General features: G+C 61.8%; 3 protein-coding genes across 3 annotated transcripts; 1 reads left to right on the top strand and 2 right to left on the bottom strand.

Annotated features, from left to right (window-relative positions):
* Window positions 1–134: 134 nt before the first annotated feature.
* On the bottom strand, window positions 135–6085 carry CHLRE_04g212550v5 (uncharacterized protein). The gene is made up of 8 exons (XM_043061618.1): window positions 5808–6085; window positions 5482–5687; window positions 4611–5271; window positions 4156–4207; window positions 4015–4048; window positions 3468–3729; window positions 2464–2943; window positions 135–2155 (listed from the first exon to the last, which is right to left on the bottom strand). The coding sequence occupies exons 1-8, from the start codon at window positions 5811–5813 to the stop codon at window positions 1505–1507; spliced, it is 2352 nt and encodes a 783-aa protein (XP_042925157.1). The 5' UTR covers window positions 5814–6085; the 3' UTR covers window positions 135–1504.
* A 117-nt stretch (window positions 6086–6202) lies between these two features.
* Window positions 6203–9195, bottom strand: CHLRE_04g212600v5 (uncharacterized protein). Its single transcript, XM_001698627.2, has 6 exons — window positions 8793–9195; window positions 8622–8670; window positions 8447–8500; window positions 7705–7746; window positions 7326–7409; window positions 6203–7042 (listed from the first exon to the last, which is right to left on the bottom strand). Exons 1-6 carry the CDS (start codon window positions 8942–8944, stop codon window positions 6746–6748), a joined length of 678 nt encoding a protein of 225 aa, XP_001698679.1. The 5' UTR covers window positions 8945–9195; the 3' UTR covers window positions 6203–6745.
* Window positions 9196–9325: 130 nt separating this feature from the next.
* Window positions 9326–13521, top strand: CHLRE_04g212650v5 (uncharacterized protein). The gene is made up of 9 exons (XM_001698665.2): window positions 9326–9808; window positions 9979–10048; window positions 10538–10637; window positions 11035–11101; window positions 11460–11557; window positions 11681–11768; window positions 11994–12068; window positions 12331–12494; window positions 12781–13521. Exons 1-9 carry the CDS (start codon window positions 9761–9763, stop codon window positions 12914–12916), a joined length of 846 nt encoding a protein of 281 aa, XP_001698717.1. The 5' UTR covers window positions 9326–9760; the 3' UTR covers window positions 12917–13521.
* The last annotated feature ends 52 nt before the right edge of the window (window positions 13522–13573 follow it).

Genomic DNA, 13573 nt, shown 5'->3' with positions numbered 1-13573 from the left:
GCACCTACCCCGCCCTGAGCAGGGGGCGGGGAAGTTGCGTGCGGCAGCGGGCAGCACCCCGCCCACCACACACGTCAACACACCGCGCACCTCACCCCAGCCACCCGCCCCTTCCCTGGCCCATGCATTCAGCAGCGCACGATGAATTACACAGCAATAACCGCTCGCATCTGTAGCGTACAGAAGGCCTTCGGACGTGTCTGTCGTGCGGGTTTACCAAAAGCCCCTTCAATCGACAAAGGTGGTCAACACACGCACGGTTTCCTGGACGACACGCACAAAGCGGTAATGGGTTTCCAACACTGGATTTCCAACATTGGGTTTCCAGCACCGGGTTTCCAACACAAACCCGTAACGGTTGCCCAGCCAGTGTCCTTCGACCATGCCTACCTAGACGCATCGGCAACACAACGGGGTGTCCCATCGTCCTCAGTTTAGCTTACTGCCAGAGTCCTAGTAGATACCGTAGTGATAAAAAGGTTTCGGGTTTCAAAGTTCGGGAGAACGTCCCGAACCTATTTAACTAATTATTTAATTGCTCTTGTCCCGAAATATAATATCACCCCACATCACATCATATTTTCGGAGCGCGCGCTGCGCGCGCTTACAGGGGATGAGGGTCTCAGCGCGCGGCACAGGGTTTGGCACGCCAGCATTCTAAGTCCATGTACGCGCCGTTTAGCGCAGCATATTCACATGCGGGCATGGTGTCTGCTGTGTGGCTGTAGAACGGCTGTGGTTTGCTGTCTCTCACTTGAGGATTGCGAAATCTTATAGTGGGGGCGTGCATGCAGTGGGGCCGCGCATGGCTGAGGCCAGACAGCCCAGACGCGGTCCGGACGGAGTCCCGAAACTTTGAATCAGATTTGCAATTACCGCCGCTGGCCGTCCCGAATATTTAATTTCCCGAATAGTTTGAAATATATTATCCGACCCTGTCCCGAAAATATTAGTCCCGAAACCTTTTTATCACTACGGTAGTCTAGCGCTCTACCGTACAGCACTCTTATTCCTCATGGCTGATAGCTGTGCTCTTGTGCATCAGCATCCGCCCACCCGCCCGCGCAAAGCACGCTTGCATCGAGGACACGTACACACGTGCTATCTATGCATCTGAATGCATCATGAGTAATGGTAAGTAGGCCAAGCAGGCAAGATAGTCGCGTAGATGCAAAGTCTCCCCATTCCGCGTCCTGTGCATGCTCATGCATCCGCTGATCCCGCACGCACGCATAAGAACAGCTAATTAACGCTCACAGCGCTGGCCACCCAGCAGGCATGCTACATATGAGTCACCCAACCTGCCCACCATTGCAGTACTCTGGGGTGAGGGAACCATCGCAGCAGTACAGGTATGGGCACTGTGACGGGGAATTGGCTTTCCCAGTGGGTCCTTTCTCGCCGAACCACGCATCATACGGTAGTACCATACGGTGCAGACGCATCACCGTACCGGTACGGTGCAATGCCCTGCACGGCAAGTATTTCGCAGCAACACCCGGCATCACTTTCTTTTGGCACTGGCACCGGCGCCCGCAGTGCCCGCAGCATACACTCGCCCGGGTGACATCCGCCCCGGCACTGCTTTGCTGCTGCCGTTCTGCGCTGCTCTGCCATTGCTACTGCCTCCGCCTGCTGCGCTGCCCCGCGCAGCCCCAGAACTGCTTTGCGCCAGTTGCCTGCCAGCTGCTGCTGTCCCTCCAACTGCGTCGCCACCCGCCCCTTTCGCCGCCGCGGTCGTCGCTCCCGACTTGACCGCCCCATTTCCCTTATTAGCACCTGCCGCTCTCGCCGTGCCTGGCGCCGGCGGCGGCAGTAGCTCCACCCGCACGAAGCCATCCAGTGGCGTTATGGTGCTACTGCCTCTACCTCCCCTGCCTCCATCACCTATCCCTCCACTGCTGCCTCCCGCTGCCGCATCTCGCTCCCCCGCTGCCACCTCTCCCGCTCCCGCTGCCGGCCCCGCCACAGCAGCAGCCTCAGCAGCCTTTGCAGCAGTCTCCGCAGCAGCCTCCGCAGCACCAGCTGCAGCAGGCGGCGGCGGCAGCGGCGGGAATAGCGGGTCCACTGCCCGCTGCACCACCTCCTCCACCAGGCGCGGCAGCAGGTCTGACAGGTAGGCGCCGGCGCGAAACAGCGCAGGACTGGTGTTCACCTGAGGCCGTGAGGTAAGCGTGATCGGGTTGGGGACAGATGTTGTTGGTGGGGAGGTTTCTTCTGGGCGGTTGCAAGGGGTGGCAGGGGGGAAACTCGGTTGGAGTTAGGGCACCACCGGCGGACGGGCTATACCGTACATGAGGTGGGTTGTGTTCGGCTCGATGCGTTACCCCTCGGCCCCCAGCAGCCAACCACCGGCACGCAGCCCAGCCCGGCACGCCGACGCGGCAGCTGCCCCTTGCTTGCATGCTCGTTTGCTCCGGTGCCACTCACGGCCTCACCTCCGCTTGCTCCGGTGCCGCTCACCTCAATCAGGTACAGGCCGCCCGCGTCGTCCAACATGAAGTCCAGCCCCAGCAGCTCCCAGCACCCGCCCAGCCGCAGCGGGTTGAGCAGGTGCGCGCTGGCGCCCAGCAGCGCCGCCACGCAGTGCCGCATGCGGCCCCACAGCCCCGCCTCACTGCCCGGCGCCGTGTCCAGAACAGGCACAGGCACGGAAGGCACAGGCACAGGCTGCACCGGGGCAGGGGCAGGGGCACGGGCCGGCGCGGCGGATGGAGTCGAAGCGGCGGGGGCAGGGGCAGGGGCCGGTGCGGCGGATGGAGTCGAGGCGGCGGGGGCAGGGGCAGGGGCCGCTGCCGCGGATGAAGTCGAGGCGGCGGGGGCGGCTGGCGCCGCTGCCGCGGCCGGTGGCCCCTGGCCCGCCTGCCGGATCAGCTCGGGCCCCAGCTGCGCAAGGGACAGCTTGCAGTGGTCCTCAAACGCGTGGTAGGTGTCCAGGGTTTTCTGCGGGGGGAAGGGGAAGGGAGGGAGAGGAAGGGGCGCATCCAGCAGTGCAAAGTGAGAACGAGGACAGTGGCCTCACAAGCAGCGCGTGCCGGTTGCAGCCAGTTTTCAGGAGTCCGTCTGGGGGAGTGGCGGGCGTGGTGGGAGTCCCGGGAGGCGGGGTCGCGGGTCGCCCCTCGTCACCCCCAGCCAGCTCACGTCCAGTCACGTACAGTAGCTCGCATATGCAGTTGCAGCTTCTCCTTGCATCGCTATGCCCTCAGCCATGCCCAGCTGGAGCCGGCTACTGACCCACCAGGGTCGTCAGATGTGTCCCCTCCTCCTGCCGCGCCTGCGTCCGCACGCCCTTACGTACCCCGTCCCCGTGCCTCTCTCGTGGTGCATTGCAGCTCCCCATCCCGCCACGGGCCCCACTCCACCTCACCTCCCCCTCACATGCAACCCCAAACCCCCCATTCGCCAGGCTCCGAGTTCTGGGCTCCGGCTTCCGGATCCAGCCCACATCACATACGGTATTCACATACCTGCACTGCGTCATTCGTGAGATGCGCCGACCTGTTGCCGAGGTTGGCTGGATCGTAGGGTGTGCTACTGGTGCGCACGTAGGCCTCCCGGTGGAACCACACTGGAGCTGCCTCGGCGTACGGGGCCGCTGCGGCTGCTCCGGAGGCCCTGCCGCCATCGCCGCCGCCTCCGGCGTCAGCCGGCGCCGCCGCCGCCAGCTGCGGCGGCCCCACCAGCACATAGGCACGGATGTCGAACTTGCGACCGCCCAGCAGCAGGGGGCTGGGAGGAGGAGGAGGAGGAGGAGGAGGAGGAGGAGGAGGAGGAGGAGGAGGAGGAGGAGGAGGAGGAGGAGGAGGAGAGGGGAGAGGAAGGGAGGGGCGGAAGCCCGGAGACGTGAAGTCGGGTTGCAAGGTAGCGGGTCGAGGTTAGGAACGCCAGCCAGACGTGGTAATCAGTGGCGGGCGGTTGTGGCACGGCGAGGCTATACGGGTGCGTTCATTTAGCGTCAAGGCTAAGGAGGCACTCGTATGTCAGCAGTCGAATCGGATCAATGGTGGGACTCACTTTTCGATGTATTTTTGCAGTATGAGGTTGGAGCCTGCGAAGAGAGGTGCAGCACCACATATCAACACGGAAGGCAACACGACGAGTCGGTCACCCGCTGGCCCCTCTCTCACCGCATTCACCCGCGCCCCTGTCGCTCACCCGCAGGCCGGGTCTTGATATGATCCAATATTCGATCCAGGCTGTCGAACACCTGCAGGCAGTGACGGCAGTGATGGCACAGATGGCGGCAGTGACAACATGGTTGGCGGCACGGCAACAGGGGCCACGGGGAGACTACTAGTGCCAGGAGCGTGGGCTAGGAGCGCGGGCTGGGGAGCGTGGGCTGGGAGCGTGGGGCTTTTAATTATGGAGTAAAGTGAATGTGGAGTCGTGGGGCCAAGTACCGCTCGGGGCAGTTAAGGACCCCAAAGATAAGACCCTCAGGCTGCTCAACACTGATGCCTTGTACATTCAAAGCACAACTCTCGGTTTTCCAGCCCTGCCACCTCAGCGCTGCAACCCATTTCCATTTCCATCTTTCAAAATGCATCCTGGACCCGTCGCTGCCCTGCTGCAGCGCCTCCGGCCCCGCACACCCGACGCACGCCACCTACCTCGATGCCGTTGCCCCGGTTGAGGCTGGTGGGCTTGGCGATCCACACCCGCCGCCCCGCCGCCGCGTGCTTGGCAAACGCCGACTTGAAACGGGACAGGGCGGGCGAGGCTGCGGGCGCCTTGGGCCCTGCGGCCACCACGTATGTCTCGGGAATCCAGCTCAACGAGCCCGACCCCGCTGTGCCGCTGCCTCCGCCGCCTCCCTCAGCAGATGCGGCACCCGCAGACACGGACCGCCCTGCTGCGGACCCCAGCCCCTGGCCCTGCCCCTGCCCCTGCCCCTGCGCCTGCACCAGTGTCGCCAGCACGCCGGCCAGGCCCGACTTGGTGCACAGCACGCGGTGCTCCGGCAGCCGGTTCACACAACGCCGCTGGCGGGGGTCGGCGGCGGCGGCGGCGGCGGCACCGCCGCCCGCACCGCGGCCCGAGGAGGAGGCAGCTGCGCCGGATGCCGACCTAGCTGCAGGTGCTGCGGTTGCTGCGATTGCTGTTGGTGCCGTGGATGCTTTGGATGCTGTGAGTGTGGATGCTGTGATTGGGAGTGGGGCTCTGGTGGAAGCTGCCGGAAGGGGCGACAGCAGGTCGTACTGGTCAAACCTCTGGCCATTGAGGCCGGCCCACAGGTTCCAGCGGTCGCTGTTCTCCGGGGCCGGCTCCCACCTGCAGTAGAGGTAAGCAGCAACAGCAACACCAGGGGACCATAACTCGATATGCGTTGAGTTCATGGCTGCAGCTCGCGAGATGGCGTGAGTAGGCAGGTGGGGTTTGCAGCAGCACGCGCGCACTCGCTGCACCTTGCTTACAACACGCACCGACCGTGGGCGATTGACACCGCCCAGGCCCGCATTCCCCACACGGTGCCATGCGCACCATGGGCGCCGCTGCAGAGCCTCCTTCAAAAGCACACTCTCGTTGCCCGAAAGCACGCAGTAGCGGTACTTGCCCCCGCTGCTGCTGCTACTGCTGCTACCGCCGCTGCTGTCGCTTGGCTTGCGTGCACGGCCAGAGGTGCCAGCCGCAGGCCCGGCTGCGCCCCGCCCTGGAGAGACGGTCCTGCCGTTGTTTGTGTTCCGCTTCTGTAAGGGGTTGAAGGGGTGGGTGGGGTTAGACAGCTGGCCGCGCGTGGGCTGTGCAAAAAGGGGCCGCTGGCGAGGGCGCGGTGACACGCGCCCCATGCTGTTCCTTAATAATTGTACCTGCATCGAAAAATTGTGGTGCCGTTGTTGGCTGGGCCTTGCGTTTGGCGAGCAGGGCCGCTGAGGTCAACGCAATTCGAGCGTCACTGCAAGTTTTGCATCCTTTTTTGGAATAAAACATTTTCAATCATATTTGTGTTGGCCGTTATCATTAAGCAGCAGTTGCTATTCGTAACGCGAGTCGTTTGCAGGTCGAAATAGCTTACTGCATACGGGGCTGTTGTATGAGTAGGAGCTCGCAGGGGCAGAGCCACAGCAACTAGCAATCCATATTTTGGGACTTATCACATAAAAACATCGAACAGGTCCAGCTCATGTGGCAGCACGACACGGCATACCCTTCCGCAGCTTCCCCTTGAACCTGTGAATCTGACATGATGTTTGATGAGTCGGATGTGATGAGGCAATTACATTTTTGTGCATAACACCATCGCAAAAACAATGCCTGCCAAGAATGTGCTATGCGTCTGGGGCACAACCTTCGGGCTCCTCGGGCTTCTGTCCTCTTATCCAGCTATCGCACACCTCATGCATCTGTGCATGAACGTGTACCTCCACCCCGTGGCTTGCAGCTGTCTGGCCGAGAAGCCAGTGCACACTGTCACGAGGCTCGTAATCACAGCAGATCCCGCAGTTGGCGGACCTGTGCAATGCCACAAGGTCACTACAGTATAGTGCTACCGCAGGTCACAAAACAATCGATCATGGACACATGCGCCACCACGCACCGCACCAAGCCCAAATGCAGGAACAGATGAATCCAGTGGCCATTCCGCATGGCGTGCCACGCTGCAGCTCCTCCATGCAAAAACAATAGTCTACGGCTTCAAGCCAGGTTCAACAAGCCAAAATCGGCCTCGGCCCACACCCAAGGGCCAAAGCAATAACCCCCGGTCCAGGATGCACCCGAGGCACTGGACGCACTGTCACACCGATCCTCAGGCTGTCCCGAAGTTACCGCTGCCCAGCCCGCTCGCCGCCGCCCGGTGCTGCTCCTCCTCCCCGCTACGCAACTCCTGCTCCCGGCTCATCTTGCTCATCTTCCCCAGCGCATCGGCGCTGGCACGACTCATGGCTCCGTGGTTCTCGCCGCTGAGGAGGCTCTTCAGGTCGAAGTGGCATTGCGCCACCTCCCCCGCCAGCGCCATCTTCTGCTCTATGCACTCGCTCAGCGCGCCCGCCCGCTCCGTCAGCGCCAGCTCCGCCTTGGTCTTGGCCTGGTGCTCCGATTGGGCCTGTGTGCCGGGGTTGTTCCAGGTATGACCAGTTGGAAGATCGCGCTTGTAAGGGGGGCGATGCAAGGAGTTGGGTAGGGCGCTTAAGGCTAATCCACCTATTTGCCTCAGCCCAACGATACGCTCGCAAGGCTGAGCGGTGGAAAATTTTGCGCTTCCCCCTCCGGTCCAACGCTTGGGCTGCGTGCGCGCCCAATGACGTCGCGCAATTACTCGTGTGCCCACAGCCCCAGCCCCACCCAGCACCATCGCACTCGCGCTACCACCACTGCCGCCTCCCCACCTTGCTCTTAAGCTCCTGTATGACGTCCTCCTGCTTGTTTATGGAGCTGTCCTTCATGGTCACGCCCTTGCGAATCTGATCGATCTGGATCGAGAGACCACAAGAGGAGCAGGGATGGAATAAAAGGGAACACGAGGTTTAGGTCACTAACAGAACTCAAGGGGTTGGGTGGATGTGCGGGTAGAGGATGTGGTTGTCACTAGGAGTTGCGGTGAGGGAGGCAGCGGGAAGACCTTGGGGTGCCAATAGGGCAAGACACGCGCACAACCGCGATGGGTACATCCGATTCGGACCACAAGCAGCCCCAACCCGCTTAAGCGAGGATGTGTACATAAGGCATTGCTAGGGCAAGACGCCGGCGCGATGTTGCGGCGCTCACCTCCCATCGTAGCTTCTCGATCTCCTTCTCCTTGTCCACCAACTGCATTAGTGAGGAAGTGGGGCAGTGGGTGCAGAGCATGAGGGGCGGGCACACATCACTGGGAGCGCGGAAGCGTGCGGGTTTGTCAGCGCCTGTGCTGCGGCTCCCTCCCTACTTCGCCCACCGCAGCAGCCCGGCGCTGCCGTAATACGTGCACGTCCACACGGTGGAGGGCAGGGAGACGTGCGTAATGGGGTACCTTGTTGCTGGATTGAGTGTGCATCCGCGCGCCTTCCCTACCATCAACCCAATGGCAGAGGCTGCATCCCGCTTAAAAGGGTTGGTGCCAGGCACGCTGCCAGTTGCAGCGCAACCCCCCAGCCCCCAGCCTCTTCAGGGACACCAAAACCCCGACACGCCCAGTCCTGAGCTGCAAGCTCGCGATAGCTACATGCTGTGCGCCGCCGCTCGGCCGGGCGGGGCTGGCCGCACCACGCCTCCTTCGGCGGCCGACCGGCCAGCTTCAGACCGCCGGCTCACAACCCATCTCATCAAACCAAAAGAAGCGCACGTACATCACGTTCTTGCCCGAAAATGCTTGTGGTCATAATGTGTCGCTGCTCCCTAGAGGACAGCGGAATGCTCGGGAGGCCCCCGCCCGCCGCTGCCGGGGGTTACTCCGCTGCGTGCGTCATGCCAGTAGCGGCAGCGCCCGCGCCATGCAGCCCGCAACGCCCCGCCGGCGCCCCGCCAGCCCTACCTGCGCGTGGAGTATCGCCTCCGCGGGAACGCTGCGGAGGGAGCTGCGCAGTGCCTGGAGCAGTGGGAGCAGCGCAGGGTGGTTGGTGACAGCGACAGCCGGCGTATGGGGACTAGCTGTGCTTATCCCCGAAATGCAAGCAACAAATCTAAAGTAGCCCACATAGCATGCTTACCCGTGAAGACTCCGAAGCCGTGAAGACGAAATGCGCCACTAGGAAGACGCTGCCGTGGTGAACGGACGGCGACAGGGGGAATCAGGCACGTCCGTGCACGAGCAGCTGTTCGGGAGTTTCGCACTGACGCCCAACGTGCATTCAAAAGTCAATACTCTAGTCAAGACTCACCCACAGAGAGCCAGCAGGAGGTACATAAACCCCTGGAAGCTGAAGGGCGAGGTTGGCTGTGGCGCGGCCGAGACCGAGTAGCTCCGCGCAGGCGAGAAGCGGCTACCAACCGTGCCCTTACCACTAGAGACGCGCACCATGACCCGGTCCATGGTGGCGGGGCCCCGCTGGGTCGCGTCAAGTGGAAAACGCAAGGAAGCCGAAGCAAGGAATCAACCAATTCGCGTCCGTGCGAGGAATTACGACCCGTAATCAAATAAGAATTTAAGAGGTGTCCCGGTGGTATGGAGCGAGCTTACGAACCGACCTAGGTCGTAGCAAAATCAGGGGGTCGCGAGAACGGGCAGCTTCTCTAATAAAAGCTTCGTCTATGTAGCACGACGATGCTTCTTAAAACGCTAGTAAAGAAGGGCGGCTTGCGTGCACTCGACCGGGGAAGAAGCTCAAACGATTTTCCCCATGCAGCATACCGGACGAATGATGAGTCTTGCAATGAAACCAATACAGTACCTAGACGGTGAACAACGTGATAACTACAACACTTTGGAGCTTCTTCAAACACGAAAGCTGCGTGTACTGCTGTGGAATCAGATTTCAACTTGTCGCCGTTCCTGGCTTTTCAGTCCAGCAAGCAAACACCTATTTGTCAACTTCAATCGTGTGCTGATTGTCGCCAAACCGACGCGTGGATACTATACTGGTGCCGGCGGAGTGGACCGGTGACGGCGGGGGAAGCCTTGCAACCCCGGCAGCAGCAGCAGCAGCAGCAGCAGCAGCAGCAGCAGCAGCAGCAAGCGCCACGCCACGCCCACAGCGCTGCCGGCGCATTTGGACGCTAGGAGTTACACGAGTATTCTCGACCTCGTTGCTGGGTGGCGGTAGGAAGGCGGCAGGCGGGGCGCCGTGTGGAGGCAGGTGCCTTGTTAGGGGCGGAGTGGAGGCACCACGCACCGAGCCAACTAACAACAATGGGGAAATACGCCCAGATTGTCATCGGGCCCGCCGGCTGCGGCAAGGTAAGCGCAATGACTTTCGCCAGCAACCTACTCAGCTGGGTTGCATCCATGTGTCGGTGTCGGTCCTCAAGCTCAGCAACTGGTTGCGCTCCTGCAAGCTCAAGAGTCCCCCATTCCACGCCCCTATCCCTCCCCATCTCATATCATCCCCCGCGCGCTTGCCCCCGCAGTCCACCTACTGCCACACGCTGTACGAGCACTGCTTGGCCATCAAGCGGTCCGTGCACTGCGTAAACCTGGGTGGGTTCTGGCACTGGGCAGCGAGGCTGGGGTGGAGCAGTTGGGCGGGGGGGGGGGGGCAGCGATGAAGTGGGTCCTGGGAGGCAGGCTGGGGTCACTAGAGCGTGAAAGCCAAAGTGAAAGCCAAAGTGCGCTGTGGTGGCTGCGGTGGGTAATGAGTAGGGAGGCTGCGGTGGGTAATGGGTAGGGAGGCATTTTGAGGATTGCTGGCATTAACATGTTGGCTGGGGTGGCGATGCGTACGTGCCACTTAGATCAGCACGGCAGTGTGGCGCGGGGCCCGCGGTCGCAGGGCAGACGAGGGGGCAAACATGTTTGCGATGATGTGCTCACAGAGGCGGCAAGAGATGCTTGTAGCCAGGGCCGTGGGGGAGATAATGCTGTGTTCCTTTGCCCTCATCGCCCTTCTGTCATCATTTTCACGGCACACGCTCACGCCACCCAAATTGCCTCACCTCCTCCCCACCCGCCCTCCATTTCCCGCCGCAGATCCCGCGGCCGAGGCGTTCCAGTACCCGGTGTCCTTTGACATCCGTGACCTGGTGTCGCTGGAGGATGTGGTGGAGGAGCTGGGGTTGGGGCCCAACGGGTGGGTGCGGGAGGCACGGCAAAGTGGGGGCAGAGGCTGAACGGCAAAGTGGGGGCAGAGGCCGAACGGCAAAGTGGGGGCAGAGGCCGAACGGCAAAGTGGGGGCACGGGCCCAACGGCAAAGTGGGGCAGAGGCCGAACGGGTGAGCGGGGGGCAGAGGCCGAACGGGTGAGCGGGGGGCAGAGGCGTTGGCGCAGGGGCACAGCTGGGGGAGGGGGAGGGCTGCACGAACGTGGCTGGGGCGTGGGAGAGCACAAGCAGGGCTGGCGCACGGGCAAAGCATGTCGGGGGCACAGGTGGGTGTAGGGCCGCAGGGGTCGCCATCGCCACGCGTCTGCAACACCTCTCAGCATGACTCTTCTTGTTTCCTGCCTGTCCCGTTCATGCCTCATCCAGTGGTTTGTTGTACTGCATGGAGTATCTGGAGGACAACCTGCATGACTGGCTGGGCGAGCAGCTGGAGGTGAGGAGGGGAGAGGGGTGGAGAGGGGGAGATGAGACAATGTCAGGGGCTCGGACGGGAATTACGGGCCCGAGCCCAACAATTGAGTCAAGCGTCATGGAGGGAATGGGGTTGCTGCAGCCGGGTGCGGCACGGGGGAGGGGCACGGGGGAGGAAAGGCAGGATCAGAGGGTACGGAATGTGGCTTGGTTGGCCGAGTCCCATGAATACGCATGTCATAAGCGTGTGATGATGGGGATGGGCAGGTTTTTGCAGGGGTTGCGGAGAAGGAGCATGTTCCCCACACACACGAGAGTTGTACACGGTTCATTACGCTTCCTTTGCCCTTCTGCTGTCGTACATGCACCCACTCATACAGAGCTATGGCGATGACGACTACCTCGTGTTTGACTGCCCGGGGCAGATCGAGCTCTACAACCACCTGAGCGTGTTTCGCAGCTTCGTAGACTTTCTCAAGTGAGAGATTCGCGACAGTGATTGTAGGGCGATGGGATTGCGGAATCCTACTGGCGCCACTGCGGCACGTGATACCCTGCTCCGTCCCCCGGCTGCTCCTCCCCGGCTCCCCCGCTCCTACAGGAACGATGGTTGGAACGTGTGTGTCGTGTATTGCCTGGACGCGCACTTCATCACCGACATCGCCAAATTCATGGCCGGCGCGCTGCAGGTGCGGGATCTTGCATGCTTCCGGGCTGCCAACAAACCCACACAAACCCATACACCTCCACACGCACACACGGTGTCCCAAGAACCCATCCTTGCTTGTGCTCTGTCTACACAGACGCGTGCACCATTCCCCATTGTGCCTTCATACGCATGCACCTTTTGCCTCGTGTGCTTTCATAACACACCGCATGCTGGCGCGCCTGACCGCACCTGTCACACGTGACAGGCCCTGGCTGCCATGGTGAAGCTGGAGCTGCCGCACGTCAACGTGCTGACCAAAGTGGACCTGCTGGAAGACAAGGTGAGGGGTTGCAGGGTTGAAAACCATGGGGAACAGGATACAAGCAGGTGGGGGAGGGAGACTGCTGGGACAGGGACAGGGACATTGACAGGCACAGGGCGAGGGCGAGGGAGAGGGAGAGGGCAGGGTGCTCTGTGGGCTAAGTTCGGGATCTTAATTTTCTTGTGATTGGAGTAAACTCACCCCCTCTCGCCCCGCTCTCGCCCTGCCCCCAACCGGGCCAACCCCACCCCTCCACCCCATTTTCCCCACCACCCCGCAGCGCCACCTGGACGACTTCCTCTTCCCCGACTCGGCGCTGCTGCTGCCGCAGCTGGCCGCCTCCACCGGCCCACGGTTCCGCGCGCTCAACAAGGCCATGGGGCAGCTGCTGGAGGAGTTCAGCCTGGTGTCGTTCATGCCGCTGGACATCACAGACGAGGACAGGTGGGGAAGGAGAGGGGTGGCCGAGAGAGGAGGAGAGGGGAGAGAGCGGGCGGGTGGGTGGGTGGGTGGGTGTTGGCGCAGTCCCCTCCAAGCCCTTCCGTGGGGCCAATATCAGCAAGTACCGTGGCGAACTGTTTAGACATCCCCCCGAAAGTCTTACGGTTTGGTTCTAGTAACCCCCCGAACTCGAAAGCCTCCCGCAAAGACAGGAAACCACACATGCCAATCCACCTGTCCACGAGTAATTACGCCCCATGCCCGTCCTTTTGTCCTTCGCTTGCAACAGCATCGCCGACATCTTGGGCCAGATCGACATCGCGATCCAGTACGGCGAGGATGCAGAGCCCCGGATCCGGGAAGATGAGTACGACCCCGAGCGTGATGGTGATGGAGATGGCGGCGACGGCGGCGATGACATCTGATAGCTCGGGGCGTGAGCGGTGTAAGTGCATGGCACACGCTTGTTGCACAGGCAGGAGCGGATGTCGTTGAGGCCGGTAGCGCTGCCGTGATCGCTGAGAGGATTGCGAGTGGCCCCATGAGGGCCCATGAGGCGCCCATGAGGGGCCCATGAGGGGCCTACTGGCATCGAAACGGGGGATTCGGGCTGCGGCCGTGAGGGCCGGACTCAAGGCCGTGCTGACGTGGAGCCTGCAAGCCAGGGCGGGCCACAGATCGTTGGAGCTTTGGGAGCGGGGCCCGCGCACCGTATGCGGTTTGGTGGATGCAGTCCGGCGGGGATCCACCGCTCCAAGTTCGGGTAAAGATGTTGGGACGAAGCGGCATTCACAAGGGACACGTCGGACAGGGCCGCCAGAGAGACGAGGTTTCGGGTGTGTTTCAGCGTGGCAAAGACAACGGTGGTGGTTTCCCTCCAACGAAACATGGTTACAGGATCGTAAATGTGCGCTCCAAACCCGTAACGAGACTGACCGAGCTACAAGGGCGCCTCGTTGTGAGCTTCGTACACGTGCAAAGTAGAATAACTGAATCTCTGATCCTCAGAAGCATGTTACATCTCCGTCCTGGGCTGCGCCTACCGCCAGGGACATCAGTTCCAACAACAGCTGACAACAGAG

The sequence above is a fragment of the Chlamydomonas reinhardtii genome, chromosome 4 (genome assembly GCF_000002595.2).
Source record: "Chlamydomonas reinhardtii strain CC-503 cw92 mt+ chromosome 4, whole genome shotgun sequence".
In the NCBI taxonomy this organism is placed as follows: Eukaryota; Viridiplantae; Chlorophyta; class Chlorophyceae; order Chlamydomonadales; family Chlamydomonadaceae; genus Chlamydomonas; species Chlamydomonas reinhardtii.
The sequence above is the reverse complement of the archived record's forward strand: the minus strand, read 5'-3'. Positions and strand labels throughout refer to the sequence as shown.